This window comes from Misgurnus anguillicaudatus, chromosome 15 (assembly GCF_027580225.2).
Source record: "Misgurnus anguillicaudatus chromosome 15, ASM2758022v2, whole genome shotgun sequence".
Taxonomy (NCBI): Eukaryota; Metazoa; Chordata; class Actinopteri; order Cypriniformes; family Cobitidae; genus Misgurnus; species Misgurnus anguillicaudatus.
The window spans coordinates 30,379,205-30,397,737 of NC_073351.2; the positions used below are offsets into that span (position 1 = coordinate 30,379,205).

The 18,533-nt window shown below is 35.6% G+C and overlaps 1 protein-coding gene across 3 annotated transcripts in view; it reads right to left on the reverse strand.

Annotated features, from left to right (window-relative positions):
- Nucleotides 1-18,533, reverse strand: part of sema3d (sema domain, immunoglobulin domain (Ig), short basic domain, secreted, (semaphorin) 3D) — a 51,814-nt gene that overhangs the window by 14,460 nt on the left and 18,821 nt on the right. For all 3 annotated transcript variants that reach the window (XM_073853757.1, XM_073853756.1, XM_055174286.2), the window contains exons 3-13: nt 17,930-18,084; nt 12,628-12,690; nt 12,375-12,494; nt 11,791-11,884; nt 10,707-10,835; nt 8,164-8,306; nt 3,213-3,327; nt 2,784-2,853; nt 2,539-2,683; nt 1,603-1,825; nt 45-133 (exon numbers count right to left, since the gene is read on the reverse strand). In XM_073853757.1, coding sequence (XP_073709858.1) covers nt 45-133; nt 1,603-1,825; nt 2,539-2,683; nt 2,784-2,853; nt 3,213-3,327; nt 8,164-8,306; nt 10,707-10,835; nt 11,791-11,884; nt 12,375-12,494; nt 12,628-12,690; nt 17,930-18,084 — 1,346 coding nt within the window. The remainder of the gene's footprint in view (nt 1-44; nt 134-1,602; nt 1,826-2,538; nt 2,684-2,783; nt 2,854-3,212; nt 3,328-8,163; nt 8,307-10,706; nt 10,836-11,790; nt 11,885-12,374; nt 12,495-12,627; nt 12,691-17,929; nt 18,085-18,533) is intronic.

Genomic DNA, 18,533 nt, shown 5'->3' on the forward strand with positions numbered 1-18,533 from the left:
AAATGAGTTGTTGAATGATTCGTGTATACATTGTTGGCCTTTACCTTGAACACCTGAAGCTCTTCTAAGATGATCTCCTCCGTGGACCAATTTTCCTGAGTGATGCTGACAACCTTTAAAATCGAACCAGTATCTGTACAAACAAGACGCACACATTTGAGTCTCCATGTTTTGCTCTCAAACAAACAAGCTACACTGCCCCCTGCTGGTTGTTTCACAAATTAAAACTTAATTGAGCCTTACTACATTTTATCGTCAGTAATATAATGTTTCTTAAAATATTTGGAATGCTCCCCATTGTGCGGCCCGCCCAAAGAAAATTCATGACATAAGACAATTTCAAACATACAATGTGAATTAAACAAAGCATATTAACCCTTGTACATTGTTCAAATTCACTACACTTTCATGGTAGTAAAAATGTATCAGATTATTTTTTTTTTTTTTTACATTTTTTGCATGAACCTGTTTATCAACCTCAGTACTGATCAAAACTACTATATGTTTACAATAATTCCAGGATTTTAACTCTTTAATTGCAAGTTCATAAATTATGTCATTGATTTTAGACACAAAATGACTGATTTTCAACATAAAAAGTGATTATGGACTTTTTTTACCTTTTTCACAATCTTGCGGATTTCAAAGATTAGTAAAAACGTTGGCTTTGATGCATTTTTAGTTTTTATGCCACACTAGATTTTATTTTTTTCTCAGCTCATTAACTGTTAATTGTCTTATTTTGCCCCATTTACTTACATTATAATGACATTTTTTGATTGCACAGTCACTTTTAATATAAATCTGTCATTTTGTGTGTGTGTATGTGTGTTTCCCAAAAATCAATGACATCACTTATGAACTGGGCAATTAAAGAGTAAAAAAGAATGGATTTTTTGTAGACATTTGGTAGTTTTGATCGGGACTCAGGTTTATTAAAAGATTTATGGAAATGGCAATGGCAATTTTATTTATATAGCACCATTTAAAACAACATAAGTTGACCAATGTGCTTCACAATAAACAAACAATTAGAAAACAGATAGTAATGCAAAAATAATAAAAAAATATTAATCTGATACATTTTTTACAGCAGTTTAGTGGATGTTTTCATACACAAAACAAAACGAAAGGGTAGTAAATTTGCCCACAGTGTATTGTTGAGTTTTTGAAAAATTTTAAAGCATTTTCCCAAAAATTTGTTAATATAAGATTTGTCACCAAAAATCATTCCATTTGCTGAAACACAGAAAAAGTTGTGGCCAATGTATGACTAAAAAAACCCATATTGGATGAAAACGTCCCCAACAACACATAAGGGTTAAATAATATAATGTACTGCAGTTGGGTAGTAACCTTATTTTTTGAGGGTTAATTACACAGATGATGATAAATGTATGTATTTTATAAAATATAAAAGCTGGGGCCCCCCGGCACCATCTCACACTCCCCAAGAGGGGCACGCCCCCAAGTTTAAAAACCACTGCATTAGTAAATGTAAATAATATCACATAATATTAAAAAGTCTGATTTACTTCTCATCAAATAATAATAATAATTTTACACAATAATCCACCATCTTTCTTTCTTCTTTGCACTTACCAGTGCCCAAGAACATAACAGCATACTGTCCATCCTCAGCAGGCACACGGTCCACAACGATCTGCGTGAGCCGATACTCTGTGTTGATACGGGTGAAGATGGGTTGGCCCGTCATCGGGTAGACGGAGCGGTACATGAGCGGATGCATTCGTATGAAACTTATGACATCATCTGGAAAGTCTTTGGTGGTTTTAATATGTGGATCATAGGTCCGACTTGGGCACTATGTTAAAAAACATACAAAGTATATACATGAAGGTTTTTACAAATACACATTGAAATACACAAAAGCATATTTTTCTAAAGTATACTTTTAAAAAATATACTAAATTATAATTATTTTGAAGTAAGTTAAAAGTTTATTTGTAAAAATATGTGCAAATATGTTGTAAGCATAATTTCAATATTTTTAAAGATAGTACATTTCTTTGTAGGTATATTTGTAATGTACTATTGCAAAGTTAAATATATTTGAAATACACTAAAGTATATTTGTTTAAAAAAAATACACATTGATACTAAAGGGACATTACAGCATTGTAATATTGTGTTTGAATAAACAGCACTTTGAAATATACAAGGTATATACAGTATATATTGTCTTATGTCTCCCTCTAGTGGCAATACATTACATTTCACAGAGTCAGTGACGCTACAGGTCTGTAGGTGATGCTACATATGTTTTGATCATTTTAAGAAAAAGTTAAAGACAGAAAGAAAGAGTCGGCGCTGATAGTCTCGTGGTTATTGTGCCGATATATATTGCCAATGTGCTCACGGCGACCCAAGTTAGTTTTTGGTCTCTGTGGTTCTTTGCCGATCCTGCTCCCCTATCTCCCCCCAACACTTTCCTGTAATCTCTCTACTAAAAATTATCCAAATAAAGGCATAAAGCCCCTAAAATATAATAAAAAAGAAAGGAAGAGAGTTACATACAGTGCCTGGTCGTGGATAAGGGATTCGACCTTCATATTCCACCCAGCGATGGTCGGGACCCTCCTTATGAGCATATGGTCCATTAAACACGGCACGGATGTCTTCCATGTTATAAACACACACAGCTGATCCTTTAAAGATAGCACTGAGAGCACAACACACACATTTAATTTGTTTAACAATTATAATAGTCAACAATCACCAGAAGACCACAAACACAGAGACGAGGAGAAATTGAATTTTACCTTGTGGTAGTAAACACTGCGTACACCATTGGACTTCTCTCATCCCTGCTAGGGAGCAGAAATATATCCTCTGCAAAACACACACAAATACATCTTTGTATTCTTTACAATGCCAAGAAACCTGATGAATTTCAAGTATTTGTGAGACAGAACAAAAGAGGCGCATAAGTGTGTGTAAGTACATACATACTTGTTAAAATGTCCTCACAAATGAAAGTAAAACATCACAATAACCAACTTGACATATAAAAGCTTATTTTAAAATACAATTACGTCACTAGGTTTGTTTGCATGAGGGTTAGATTTATAAAATAAAAAATATCAAAAGCATGGTATGATATCACTACAAGTCTGTGAGGTGTAGTCGCTATTACAAAGAAACAAACCTGTGTGAGGAAAAAGAGAGAAAACACATAACATATCACTCACGGAGTTCATCAAAGTGCGTATCTACTCCATCTGGTCCAGGAATTGAACACACAAGTCTTGCTTTGAGGAACGTGGTCCATTTATTGGTAAGACTTCTTAAACCGCCAACATCATTCTGCACACACACAAAGAGCACCTTTTAATCTGAAAGCTATCAATCTGACAGCACATATGTATTATGTTAGAAATTCATTACTTTTTTATTTTACAGACTTCATAAACAAACGCTCAATGGTGAAAGGTGTACACCTGCCTCCGATTAGCGTGACTTATTTACAGCAATTAAAAAAGTGAGACTACAGAAAACCACTAACTTCTCAAACTCAAGAGGCACACATAAGACAGACAGACAAAGAGTAGAAGAGAACGATTTATAAAGAAAGATGGACGTGAGTTTATAACGCGAATATAACGACCGACCCTCTCCATTATTTCTCCGAAAACAGGCTTGCATATCTTTGGACACACAATAGAGCACCGAGAGGTCTTTGATGGAGAATTCATGCTGAGAACACTTAAATGAATCGCCTTGCCAAAAGGGTTTAATCAAAGGACTCCACCGATTTGATCCACACCCATTAAAAGCAGCAAACATATTCGGCCTCTGCCTTTATACTTTTTGAATAAAACAGACACTTGAGAAGAAGTAGAAAGAAAGACCTAAAAGGGGTTTAGGAGTGGAGTTTTCTAAATTCTCTAATCTTCAAAGTTGCCCTCTTCAGTGTAAAGCCAGTTATCCAGTGAGGAATCTGGCCTTAGATGGCTTTACAGCTCACTCCTAAAGCTATAAAAACCCACCCGCTTCAGACCAAGAATTTTGCAATAGAGCTTGGAATTTTTATAGCATACAGCCTGCGAGGATGAGTCTACATCATTAAGCAAACTGCTCCCAATCTTGACAGGTTTCAAAATTACAGACTTGCATGGACAATTTTTGAAAATACATGAAGAGTTTCCAAAACGCGATAAACGCCATTTCTTTTTTAATTACCGCCAAAATCAGTATTGTATCAGGTCAGTATTAAAAAGTTAATTCTTAATTTTACTTAAAATCCAATATCCGCCATGTTATTCTGTCATATTTTGTCCCTTTTTTCCCAAAACGCCAGTCCTACTTCTCGTCAGAATGCAATAAATCTGCTCAACCAATCACAGCGCACCATTCCACACAGTAAATGCGAATACACACAGGATCCTATTTTTCCTCATCTACTTTATACTTCGTGATCAACAAACAAACAAAACAAAATAATACTTTTGATTGTAGTGATAAACTTGTGGTGGTTTTCTGTGGCGGGGAAGAAACGTAAGCCTTCAAAATCGAATACTTTACGCAAGAAGCACTCCGACAAAAGAAAAAAGACGGCTGTTGCTTGTTCTCCCGATAGCATTAAGCTTCTGTCATGCTAACACTTTGACCTCAGGGGATCTTATGAAAACCTTTTCATTATTTTACTCGAAGCCAACAAAAATCGAGCAGGACCAAAACATTTTACAGCTGATCGCTGTCAAAAAAGTTCAGCGATGACGTCCCAAGTATAACGGCAGCAATGACAGTAATCTTAATATGACAAAGTAAGTGTTTTGATTAGAGATGCACCGAATACAGATTTTTTGGGTTCGTCCGAAACTGAATACCGAATCCTACTTGCATCCTTATTCCATTAATACAGTAAAACACATTAATGAAGTAAACAACGTCCACAGCAGCGTATTTTTCATTTTATTTAATTTTAACTGTAAAAAAGGATAGGCAATATGCCAGGATGACAAGTTGGAAAAACTATTTTGACAATTACCATAAGCCTATGCATAATGAAAGCGATGCGTTGCGACACGCTCGTTTTTCCAATAAGCAAGCAGCTAGCGGTTTTTTTCCACGCTGAAAACCGGCGCTAAGGTTTTTTTTGTGCTCAGCTATGAGCGCCCAGAGTTAAAAAATATTCAACTTTGAGTGAAAAGCTCCGCTCGTCAATGTCAGTTTTCACACGGCCGTCCAATTACAGTGGAGGAGGGGCGGGACATTACTACAGCAACCAACCGGCTCACAGCTGAAGCATCACAGCTACCAAAGTGCTCTACTGAAAAACAGCTGGCATTCGGCGTCCTCAAGGCATTTTCAGCCACGTTTAAAAGTTTTGGTGTGTCCAGCCCCTAAGGCTCACCGAAAGAAAAAGCTCATCTCCATGTCAGCACCCGATGTGTGTAATCAACGGCCGCGTGACGTTGACCAGCGTAGCGCAAGTCTAGGGTTCGGTTCGGTGGAAAAAAATCTAGGATTTGGCCGAACCCGAACCCCGTCAAAAAGCCCAGTATTCGCCCGAATCCGAATCCTGGATATATTTTTAATCAGTGTATACCACTAGTCAACTTAATGAATATAACATGACAAAGGTGAATGCACATGTTTATATTGATTCAATAGATTTATAGCATTTTGAAAAAAACTTGGATTTATTGCACTTTGTGGAAAAATAATCCGTTTTATAAAAAATCTTTGAAAATCCAATTATGAATTTAAATTTTTTATGTTATTATAACCTAAAGATGCTATGTGAAAGTTTGTAACAGAAAATAGTGGTTTTCGTCATCAAATTCTTGGTATAGAAAACAAGTTTTTACCGAAATTAGTTAAAATTGATTTATTGCGTTTTGGAACCAAACTTCACATACAGACATAAGCATACACTGCTTAGCTTTTATATATTTGATTGGTACACTCAACACAATGACATCCACTCACTTAAACGATGAAAGAAAATGCACATTTATGACTTTTATGAGTTTGCCCAATAAAACTTTGATTTAAACACTGCTTCTTTGTGTAAATGTAAGCGCCTACTGTCTATCCACATGGATTCTGTTTAAAACACATGGCATTTGCTCATACCCCACTGAACAAAGTACCGTACATAAAGCCAGTTTAGAAAAATGAATAAATTAAGGTTTTGGGAAGGTACCAAGGATCACATGTTCACAAACAGCAAATTTACTTAAAGTGATAGTTCACCAAAAAATTATTTATCATTTACTCACCCTCATGTGGTTTTTAACCTGTATGAGAAGATATTTTGATTAATGATGGTAAGAACACAGTTAACAGTACCCACTGAATAACATTGTATTTGCTTTTCCTACTATGGAAGTCAATGGTTGCAATCAGCTGTGTGCTTACCATAATTTATCAAAATATCTTTGTGTATATCAGAGAAAAGAAATTCATACAGGTTCAACATGAGAATGAAAAAATTAGTGCTGCACAATTAATCGCATCGCAATCGCAATGTCAGCCTGTGCAATTATATGACAGCAAAATGTTGCATTTATATTAAATAAATACATGTGTGGACTTGTTAACACAAACTTTCTGATAACAGTTTAATGATTTTCCTTTCTGTTTAAAAAAAGAAAGAAAAACGAACAAAAAAGGCAGTGCATGTGTGGCATGCACGTGTGTAGTGTGCGTCGTCACTTGTGTGTGCGCAGCGCGGAAATACCAGAGTGAAGATGGATGCAGAGGAGGTTGACAGTGATCTGGTAGCTAAAAAAACTCTATGTCTGTTGTACGGCAGTATTTTGGATTTAGGATTACTGACACTGAGCAGTTGCTACATCACGTGGCAATACGAAAACATTTCTAGTTTTACAAATACACATTTTAGCATTATCACTAAACTGTGTGTGGATTTTCCTTAAAACCCATCAAGTTGACTCATGATACCATTTATTATAATCGCACATCGCAATTTTAGCATGAATAACCACAATGGGAAAAATTACCCAAATCGTGCATGCCCTAGAAAAAAATATGACAAAATTAGCATTTCTGGGTAAACTATCCCTTTAAAGGGGACATTTCACAAGACTGTTTTAAGATGTAAAATAAATCTTTGGTGTCCCCAAAGTACATATGTGACGTTTTAGCTCAAAATACCATATAGATAATTTATTATAACATGTTTAAATTGACACTGTAGGTGTGCCGTTTTGGGTGTGTCCTTTAAAATGCAAATGAGCTGATCTCTGCACTAAATGGCAGTGTCGTGGTTGGATAGTGCAGATTAAGAGGCGGTATTATCCCCTTCTGACATCACAAGGGGAGCCAAATGTCATTTACAGTGTACCTATTTTTACACATGCTTGCAGAGAATGGTTAACCAAAACTAAGTTACTGGGTTGATCTTTTTCATGTTGTCTAAGTTAATAGAAGCACGGGGGACCCAATTATAGCACTTAAACATGGAAAAGGTCTGATTTTCATGATTTGTCCCCTTTAAGATGTATCCTTCATACAATCCATTGATGTGAAAAGGGCATTTGAGAAGGGATCTCATTGTTAAAATCTATGCAAAAATTACTCCCTTTTCATTCCTTTATAAAGTTTCCCATAAGGATGCTAAAATCTGGAATTTGTTTGGAAACTGGCTCCTAATATATTTGCACTGTAAACTATATAAAACTTTATTTTGTTATGGGCAAACATATCTTCCTGTAGCTAAACTGGTAGAACATTGTGTTAGCAGCGCAAAAGGTCATGGGTTCGATACCATGGAAGATAAACAGATAAAATGCAAAATGTAGCTTTGGATGAAAGGGTCTGCCAAATGCATAAATGTAATAAAATGCACAAAAAGACTAATGGGCGGTATTTGTCTAATGCCTCTAGGCTTCATGAACTGTGGTTAAACAACGGGAGGTACACAATGGAGTCAACAAAGCGCTGTTATTTGCCCGAAAGAGGGATTTCCAGTGTCATTATGAACAATGATATGGGCAGCAACTACACAGCACGACCTCTGATGATTAACCCATCCTGACGGCTGTGGTTTGGTTCATTTCAGTAGATCACATCAAGAGGGAGTGAACAAGGAAACCTCCCTTCCCAGGAGGAGGGCATTTAATCTTATGAGATGGGGTGAAGGCAAAGATCAAAAAGATGAGGGCGGCTTACCCGGCAGACGCGAGCGACACGAGACAGAACGCTTTTGTCTTTTGTGTTTCCATCACGGGACGCCTCTCGGAAAAAGAAGTAAATCTTGTCATCGTCAGGGTTGTAGGTGTCTGCGATGGGATGGGCAGCAATAAACTTGCCCTCTGTGGGAGCAAGAGAGAGAAAAGCCGGTTAGCTTTAATTTATAACTGATACTAATCCACCAATCCTTTGATAAGATTTACAAAAATCTGGAAGCCTGTTAAGTTAAGCTAAGGCACTTATTTATATCCACTGTATGTGTGACCCATGTATCCCTCTGTTTAGTAAAATAGTAGGCTATTCGTTTTTTTTTTTTTTTTTTTTTGGCTCAGAGCACATCTCTAATGGTTGTTTAATGTGGGGAGTTAGACAGGATGGGTTTAAACTCCATTAAATAGCATCAGCAACTGGAAAAACGCTGTCTTAAACCAAGCATGGGCTCAAGATGGTCCATGACTAAATGAGTAAATAAAGAGTGAGCTCTATGTGAGACCCAGATAAATGCAGGAGAAGACTGAAAGGAGAAAAATGAAGAGGGCAGAAAATAAAACAAGAGGTGTGCCAGCAACTGGGCGGTATGTCTATGAAGGATTCAAGCATTATTATTCTCAGGGTCCAAACCAAGCAAAAAGATTTGTCTGTAGCACTGCCAATGCATCAGCAAAAGATATTGTATCGCATTAAGCTTTTTCATGACGAAGTAATTTCTCAACATAAAGAGGTGGAATCCAAAGGTAATATTTACGAGTTACATGACACTTTTTATGGGTAGCCTATAGATCTCAAATCCTGGAGTTGAGTTAATAACAGCAATTGATCTTCTGTACAAACTGGCACAGGTCTGACCAGGCATTTTGTCAGAGGAAATAAACCGGTCCATCAAACATTATGATTCAGGGATCATTTCTATTAATCTTACAGGTTATATATCACAATTGGTAACACACCTCAAAGGTGGCACCCTGTAGTGCCATAATAACTTTTCATGAAAGTATAATATAAATAGAGAGTGTGGCATATTAATGGCCTTGTCTTTGCCATGGAAATATTTTCTGTGACTTTGGTTTCGCCCATTCTGTGGCATAAACATAGGTCATCATTAAATTGTTGGATTTGAAACAACACTGCTGTCCTAAACCCTTTCTATAAGCAAAACCCTTACCCCTAATAAGAATGGTACAGTATATAAGCTCTTATATGCAAAACCTAACATTGATACTAAACGTGACCCCTATACACACAAACACACATAGACGCAAACTACCACAGACACACACACAAAAGCAGATACACCCTCCCTAGTTTAAAAAGTTCACTTAGCTGTAAAAAAAGTTAAAATGAAACATCTAAAGAATCTAAACTTTGCCATATAGATAAGATGTATTTGAGTTTCGATATGAACCTTCAAACTGAACCTGTAAGCTGTAAGTAACTTTGTGTAGTACTTCTCATCCTATTACTACCCTGAGACAAATCGCTCTATTGTTTGTGCCCACTTTTATAAGTTGCTTTGGATAAAAGTGTCTGCTATGTACAGCGGGGAAAATAAGAATTCGACACATCAGCATTTTTATCAGTAAGCGGATTTCTAAGTGTGCTATTGATACAAAATGTCCACCAGATGTAGCCATCAAGCCATCTATTGAATTCATACAAAGAAACATTTAAGTATACAAGTTGAGTCATAATAAATAAAGTGAAATGACACAGCCATCAAGCCAACTATTGATTTCATACAAATAAATCAGAACATTTAAGTATACAAGTTGAGCCATAATAAATAAAGTGAAATGAGTATTGAACAAATGAAGAGAACAAGGTGCAAAATGGCATAGGCTTCAGGAGATCACCTGAAATCTGTCAGTATTGAGAGAGAAACCCTGCCCCTATCAGTACTAATTGATATCAGCTGCTTTAGTCCTAACTGATGTCCTATAAAGGCTTCTTATTACCCAATAGGCACACAGGAAAGACTTCATGATGGGTTAAAGCAAAGAACTCTCTCAAGATCTTTGTAATCTTATCGTTGAAAAGCATTTTGATAAGAATGGTTATAGGCGCATTTCCAGAATGCTGAATTCTGTTCTCTCTATGGAGAGAACTGATGATCATAGTTCATAAAAGAGGCCCAAGGAACCTTCAAGATTTAAAATCCATTTGTGCTGAAGAATGGGCCAGAATCACTCCTGAGCAATGCAGACAACTGGTCTCTCCATACAAGAGGCGTCTGGAATCTATAATCACCAACAAAGGCTTTTCTACAAAGTACTAAATAAAGTGTGTTCAATACTTATTCCCTGTGACATTTCACTTTATTTATTATGACTCAACTTGTATACTTAAATGTTCTGATTTCTTTGTATGAATTCAATATTTGGCTTGATGGCTACATCTGGTGGAAATTTTGTGTCAATAGCCCACTTAGAAATCCCCTTACTGATAAAAATGCTGATGTGTAAAATACGTATTTTTCCCGCTGTATATCTAAATTCAATGTTACTAAACAGGTGTTTAACACTAACCGTTGATCCAGTAATCTTCAGAGATGTCCGTGCGGATGTATTGCTGGTCTGGGGTTGGGCCTAGAGAGCGGCTAAACGTGCTGTCCTTCCCCAGGAAATCCGACGCTGTGCCAGTGTACAGATACTGATCTGAAAACAGAGAAAATGAGTAAACACAGCACCAGGCTCAGTATGACTGCAATAAAAGGCACGCTTACCACGGCTGACCGACAGCTGAAACAATAAAACTAAACTGAACTTTATTTTCTCTAATGTTCTGGTACCTCACATTTGATATACAAATATAGCTGTCCTAAAAGGAAAAATCTGCATATTCACATCAACTAAAATGGGTTTATAGATCATGCTTTTAGACTCACTGAGTGATTTTTATCTCAGTTATTATTTGCTGTTTGGACCTCCACCCTTTCTATGCTTGCGGTTTGGAGAAACTCTGAATAGCATTGAAGGGAATTTGCGATCTGTCCAGGTTGTTTCCTCAAAATGATATATGTCAGTGTAATAAATACACCCAACTGTTTGAGTGATTCACCCAAAAATGAATGAACTCACTGACTTACCTCCAAAGGAAATACAATATTAATGCTTTTTACCTTATTTGGATCTTCATACCTGATCACGATATGCTGTTGTCAAACAAATAAGATCACATCTTGACAATAACTATGAAATATGAATGAATTTTGTAACCTAGTCTTTTTAAACTTTACAGCCTTTCAACATTGTAGCAATCCAACTTCTAGTAGGACGTCTATCTCTAACAACAAACCGCCATAATAAATCACATTTTGTTCAGCTGGAAAAATTGTGCTGTACAGGTACCTTAAAATACAAGCCATACAAAATGGGAAAAAAATTGGAAAACTGGAATGTTTACAGCTGGTAGACTTGACAGGGTGTGCCATTTCCCTACAGCACTCCACTGGAAACATAAAGGTCATTTTAACTTGAAACAAATGTCTTGCAAACAGAACACAGCAACCTGATTTTTCTTGGTAGAGAGCCCATCACATGTTAAAGAGGTAAAATGCTTCACAGAAGTTTCTGTTTAGAGAAGAAAAAAATATTTTGTATTCAGTCTCACCTGTCAGTACCGAGGCAAAAGGCTGTCTGGGATCAAAAGGACATTTCAGTCGACCCGATTCAACGCTGCCTCCGTGAAGATAAAGCCAGCTGTCCTGCACCCATACAGCATATAAAACACAACATTAAAGGATAAGACTTCTTACAGCTTTAAACTCCTTAATAAAATAGTTGACCTAAAAGAAAAATACAGTCATGATTTACTCATAAAAACATAAAACGGGGAATTATTTTAGGCAGCTTCATCCCTGCACCCACGGTAAATATTGACCACATCTATCAACCCCACCAAAGAAAAACTTCAATTAAAAGGACCATTGTATTCATAAGTTACAACTCATATGCTGGATCAGATTTATGAACGAATCTTTCAAATCAATTCGTGAACCAGATCAACCAATGCACAACTCAGAAGTCATATGTTTTGTTTTATGAAACATTGACTTTATGGTGTTTTCCTAAAGCTACACAGATATGGTCACTATTAAATGTTGCTGAAAATATGAAAGCATACAGGTTTGAACCAGCATTTGACCTGTAATCATCTGGCTATGAGGAAATATGATTAATAGCGTAAACCCTTGCCTCTTTATAACCTTTGACCTCTAAGAAAGCACAGGTGGGGTGGAAAGCTCCGGTGCCACAGGCGTAGATGTGGGTCCGGTTAAAGCTGTGCAACACTCGTATGAAATTAGCACATTCGGTCTACGGAAGAGAGAAAATGAATGTGAGTATGTTAAACACAAAAGTAACAGAAATACAAAACACATACCTGAAAACGTTTTCACAAGAAAGGCGTGAATTAGAAAGAAAGTGTTAAAATGTTCGTTTTACTTACGTGAGGGTTTTTGCCGGCCAGTATACACATATCAACCCTATCTCTCGGAGCTGGCCAACTCATCTACAAGAGGAACACAAACAATACAGGTATTAAGGTTTTATATACTCAATTAATATACATGTAGCTTTTATCACAATTCAACTAAAGGCTACAATCTTAAAGGGGTAGTTCAGCCAAAATTGAAAATTACCCCATATTTTACACACCCTTAAGCCATCCTTGATGTATATAATTATCTATTTTCAGATTAACACAATCGGGGTTATATTAGAAAATGTCCTGGCTGTTCCAAGCTTTATAATGGTAGTAAATGGTGCTTCTGATTTGAAGTCCAAAAAAAGTGCATTCATCCTTCACAGAAGTAATCCACATGGCTCCAGCGGGTTAATAAAGGGCTTTGTAAGAAAAATATCAATATTTTAAACTTTACATATTTAAAAATTTTACGTCTGTGAAGGATGGATGGATATTTTTGGGCTTCAAATCAGAAGCACCATTTACTACCATTATAAAGCTTGGAAGAGCCAGGACATTATCTAATATAACTACGATTGTATTAGTTTGAAAAAAGATAATCATATACATCAAGGATGGCTTGAGTGTACATAAATCATGGAGTAATTTTCATTTTTGGCTGAACTATCCCTTTAAATGTTGGTGGGGTGCACTTCATGATGTTGTTATAATTTCTGTATGCTTTTTTTAGACTACTGTTCGTGGTTTATTGCAAATACTTTATGTAATGTATAACTCTTGCTCCTATAAAAATACTTTCTTCTTTTAAAGACCATTTCTATGTAAGATGGAAAGGCATGTTTAGTTTAATTTGATGCCTGTTAATTATCATATTAATTCACTAAGGGGCAGTTTCCCGGACAGGGATTAGAGTAGTCCTTGACTAAAATAAATGTAAGAGCTATCCAAACTGAAAACAACTTGCATAGACATATCTTAAAATACATCAGTACCCTGTGTTTTGCCTCAAAATGCACACAAGTAATGTTTTTAGTAAGACATGTTTGTTAAAACTAGTTATATTGTAGATTAATAATGTATTTCTGAGGACAATATGTAAGGGATAAGGGACGCGAAGCGGAGGGTCTTGTATCACACTGAAGGGGCTTATTTCCCAATAACTACCGGCTGCCTCTACATTATCCCGCTTATTACACGGCTATTTGCCACATAAGAAAAAAAACTGGACGTGAATATGAATTTGAAACATTTTATTGGCATATTTGTTTTAAATTAACATTTTTATCCTTCCGCGAAACTTTGCACAGATGCATAAAATTATCGTAATACCTTATTAAGATCCTCTGCTTTACACTTGTCTCCATTTTTTCTCTTTTAGCCAGTCTTTGAGAAGTTCTAATGCCCATTCTGTATTTTTTTGTGTGTTGGCTTCGTAGCTGTCATGCTCTATTTTGTCAAGTTCAGTCTCAGTAAGCTGTCTTTGTCTTGTCGTGGTAGTCCAGTGTTTGTCACAAGATGGCGCCAAACAGACAGTAATCTTTATTGATCTTTATTGGCGCGGAGCAATTTTACTCGTGCAAGTAGTCCGGCTATGCGTTATTATTTTGGAACGGTTATTATTTGAAAAGAACGAACCTGCAAATGTCTCAACTGACCAATCAGAATCAAGCATTCCAGAGAGCCGTGTAATAAATATATAAAATGTTGCATTGTTTCACAAGAAACACAGAAAACAGGAAAATTATTAATTATACACACACACACACACACGCATGCACACACACACACTATATATATACTATATAAGCACTATATATATATATATATATATATATATATATATATATATATATATATATATATATATATATATATATATATATATATAGTGTGTGTGTGTGTGTGTGTGTGTGTGTGTGTGTGTGTGTGTGTGTGTGTGTGTGTGTGTGTGTGTGTGTGTGTGTGTGTGTGTGTGTGTGTATAATTAATAATTTTCCTGTTTTCTGTGTTTCTTGTGAAACAATGCAACATTTTAAAAAAGTGAAATATAGTAACATTTGATTTGACTTAATATAAAAACCTGAAATCAACTACAAGTTGGAGCAACAAATGACTTAAATAGTCAGTGTAATTGTCTACAATAACAACCCTTAAGGAATCATAACAGGAAGATACTGTAATTAACTATCTTTTCATTTAGATTGAGATTATGCTGTGATTTAAAGCAGGGTTTTAGAGTCTAATCCATTGTGTATTTAACAGATGAAAGGCGATACACATGAAATTGTGGTGTACAGTGAAATTCTGAGTTAAGCTCTAAAGATGAGGGTCCACATACAGATAAAAAGTGATGGAGGTCCTGTCTGTGCACAAATGTTATAAAAAGCTTAAGCGCTTAGCGTGCACAGGGCTGACCTTTGACCTTGACCTCCGAGAGCCGTCTCCATGTGTAACACGCAATCTAACAAACCCCTCTGATTGCATATCATTAAACAAGCTCGTGAGATGACTTTACACAATGGGGCTTTAAAGATTGGCTTAATATACCTTCACCATAATACAGACTAATATAAAGCTTAAACTTAATAGAATCACATGGATCATAAATAAACACATACACACTTGCTTATGTGAGGAACAATAGCACGCTCTCAGTTCAACAGATGTGGAGGGTTCAAAGCTTTGGCACTTTCATGCAGTTGGCACTCTGCCTCTATTTCTGTGTATAATGTTGTAAATCTTTGTTACAGATCTGTCAACCTTACAGCTTAATGTTTAAGTACTAGAGGTGTAAATATTAAAGATGACCGTGAAAATGTCTACATTACGTCTATTTTGTCCATGTGATATAGATGAAAATGTGTGTGTGATGGGAGAGATCACCGTAGGGACAGTGATTGACAGGTGTGATGGTGGTAGGGTCAGCTCAATAGCTCAATAGGTGATGCAATGGGAATCTACACATGTGACAGTGAAAGGACTTTGTTGTAACGCTTATATGTTAGAAAGGTTTAAAGCACACACACACACACATTCTGGTTTCAATGTTTTGTGGGGACATTCCATAGACGTAATGCATTTTATACCGTACAAACTGTATAGTTTATTCCCCTAACCTACCCCAGTCCCTAACCCCAACCATCACAGAAACCCTTCTTCTACTTCACATTTTCAAGAAACATCATTCTGTTTGATTTATAAGCTTGTTTCCTCATGGGGACATCAAAATGTCCCCACAAGGTCACAAAAACACTGGTATTCCTATCTTTATGGGGACAATTGGTCCCCACAACGTGATAATTACCAGGTACACACACACACACACACACACACACCATCACAAATGAATTCATAAGCTAAACAGAAACTTGTATGTTATACTGTCAAACATTTTTGGGAGGATTATAGTAGTATAAACATTTTTTGATTTGTGCCTTGTTTAATCTAGATTATGTTATCATGGAAAAAAAATTAAAAAGCAAGAAAATGTAAGAATGAGCACAAACCTGATTTGACACCTTTATATCTTTTATGATTGATTGAGACTCAGATGCGACTAAGAAGGAGTGACACATTATTTATGCGCAGCTAATTTGGCATAGTGCTCAATGAAAATATCTAAAACAAAGGCATTAGTTTATATAAAGAAAAGAAAATAGTAACTTAATAGATGTTGTGCATAAAACAAGCAGAAGAAGCTGCCAATGCGGTAAGCAAAAAAATCTTGAACATTTTTCTTAAACACTAAATTCAATAAAAAATCTAGAAAAATTAGCTTACCCCATTGGCAGATTTTTTTGCTGCTTTTATGCGTAAAATCACTTAAATTTGATATTTTATCTCTAAAAACTAGACTTATTTTCTTGGGTCGTTTTGCCCATCAAGAAAAATCATCTTAATTTAAGAATTTTTAGGTATTTTTACTGAAAACAATACAAAAATACTAAGAATTTTTTTTCTTGAAAATATTTTTTTTTGCAGTGTACTTAGTGATGTTGTGCATAAAACAGGCAAAAAAATCTGCCAATGGGGTAAGCAAAAAAATCTTGAAAATTTTTTAAACACTAAATTCAAGAAAAATTTGCTTACCCCATTGGCAGAATTTTTTTTGCTTGTTTTATGCACAAAATCACTTAAATTTAATATTTTTGGTCTAAAAACGAGACTTATTTTCTTGGGTCATTTTGCTCATCAAGAAAAAGCATCTTAATTTAAGAATTTTTAAATATTTTTATTGAAAACAAGACAAAAATACTAAGATTTTTTTTTTTTTATAATTTTTCTTAAATTAAGATGCTTTTTCTTGATGAGCAAAACGACCCAAGAAAATAAGCCTAGTTTTTAGAACAAAAATATCAAATTTAAGTGATTTTGTGCATAAAACAAGCAAAAAATTCTGCCAATGGGGTAAGCAAACAAATATTGAACATTTTTCTTAAACACTAAATTCAGGAAATTTTTTAGAAAAGGTGCTTACCCCATTAGCAGATTTATTTTTTGCATCTTACATTTTTTTTTTATATTTTTACTGAAAACAAGACTAAATACTAAGTAAGAAAGTCGTTTTTTTTTTTGCAGTGTATGACTAGTTTTGTGGTCCAAGGTCACATATTTGCTTAAAAGCAAAACTTATTTTACATTTACTGTAGGACCACACACACAAAGTATACATTTAATAAAAATTGTATTATATGAATCGATAGTGGTGGAAAGAGAACAAAAAGCCCATTTTATTAAAATTCCTTCTAAAAGTTATTAAAAAACACTGCAAATGTTAAAAGCAATATTAAAACACTCCCTCGTGTAATTCTGAGATTTTCTCATTAGCCACCACAGTTTCAAGCACAAAGGCCTTCTGTTGTGCCAGGCACTGGGTCCAAATTGGTCTCACAGCTCCAAAATATATTAAAATATAATGTTTTATTGGCAGCAACTGACTACTATGTAAAGCCTTCACCTCATGCCTTAAATAAACGAAGGAGAAAAGCATAGTTAGAAAAACGAACAAACCGGCTAATTAACATTGACTGTCAAGAGACAAGAAATGACAGCAAGCTTCCCCAAAAACAACACTTCAGTCCATTAGGCTCCATTCTCTCTCTCAGATGTAATGAAAACACTACACTATTCAAAACTGACCTAAAGACTCCTGCCCTGCAGGCTATCTGTCAACCCGTCTGAGGGCAAATGAATATGCTTGCAAATATTTCTATGGAAAAATCTGCACCCAGACCACACAGAGAGAAGAAGTTTCAAACGTGCCTTTCACAAAGGCCTGATTCTGCATGTGTGCAGGTGTGAGCTCTTTAAGGTGCGTGTTTACCTTTTTGGGGTGTTTATTCATGTTGTCTGGGTCCAGAAGGTAGATGTGGTCTTTGACACCCAACACTAATCTGCCTCTCTCCTCGTCCAGTAGGATTGTTTGAAATCGCTGTCCCTCACCCATAAACGGCACGATACTTCGAGAATGGATCAGCTCTGGAACAGTCAAGTGGTGGTCATTAACACACAAATAGACATAAACACACTGTATTTATTTAAATATACTCAACATATAAACTCAACATGGCAGACTAAAAATTTAGATTTATATTGAATTTATATTTTTAGAGGCAGGGTTAAGCTCTCTATTTTCTAAAACAATTAAGTCTCTCTTTACTTAATTACAGCACTGCAAGTTAGGAAAATTAAATCTTAAGTGGGTATAATAAATTAATTTGTACATCTAAAAATAAATGAGGAGTGCAGATGCAAAGAGCGGTAAAATCCACCTGCGTCAAAAATGAGATCATTTTAATAACCAAATGCTCTCGGCATGTATTCAAAGTTCATTAAATAATTTTCTTCAAATCTCTCTGAATCTGATCTCTATCAAAAGTCCTTCACAAAAATGGAATTATCTCAGCGTTTTGTTCAAAATTTGGTAT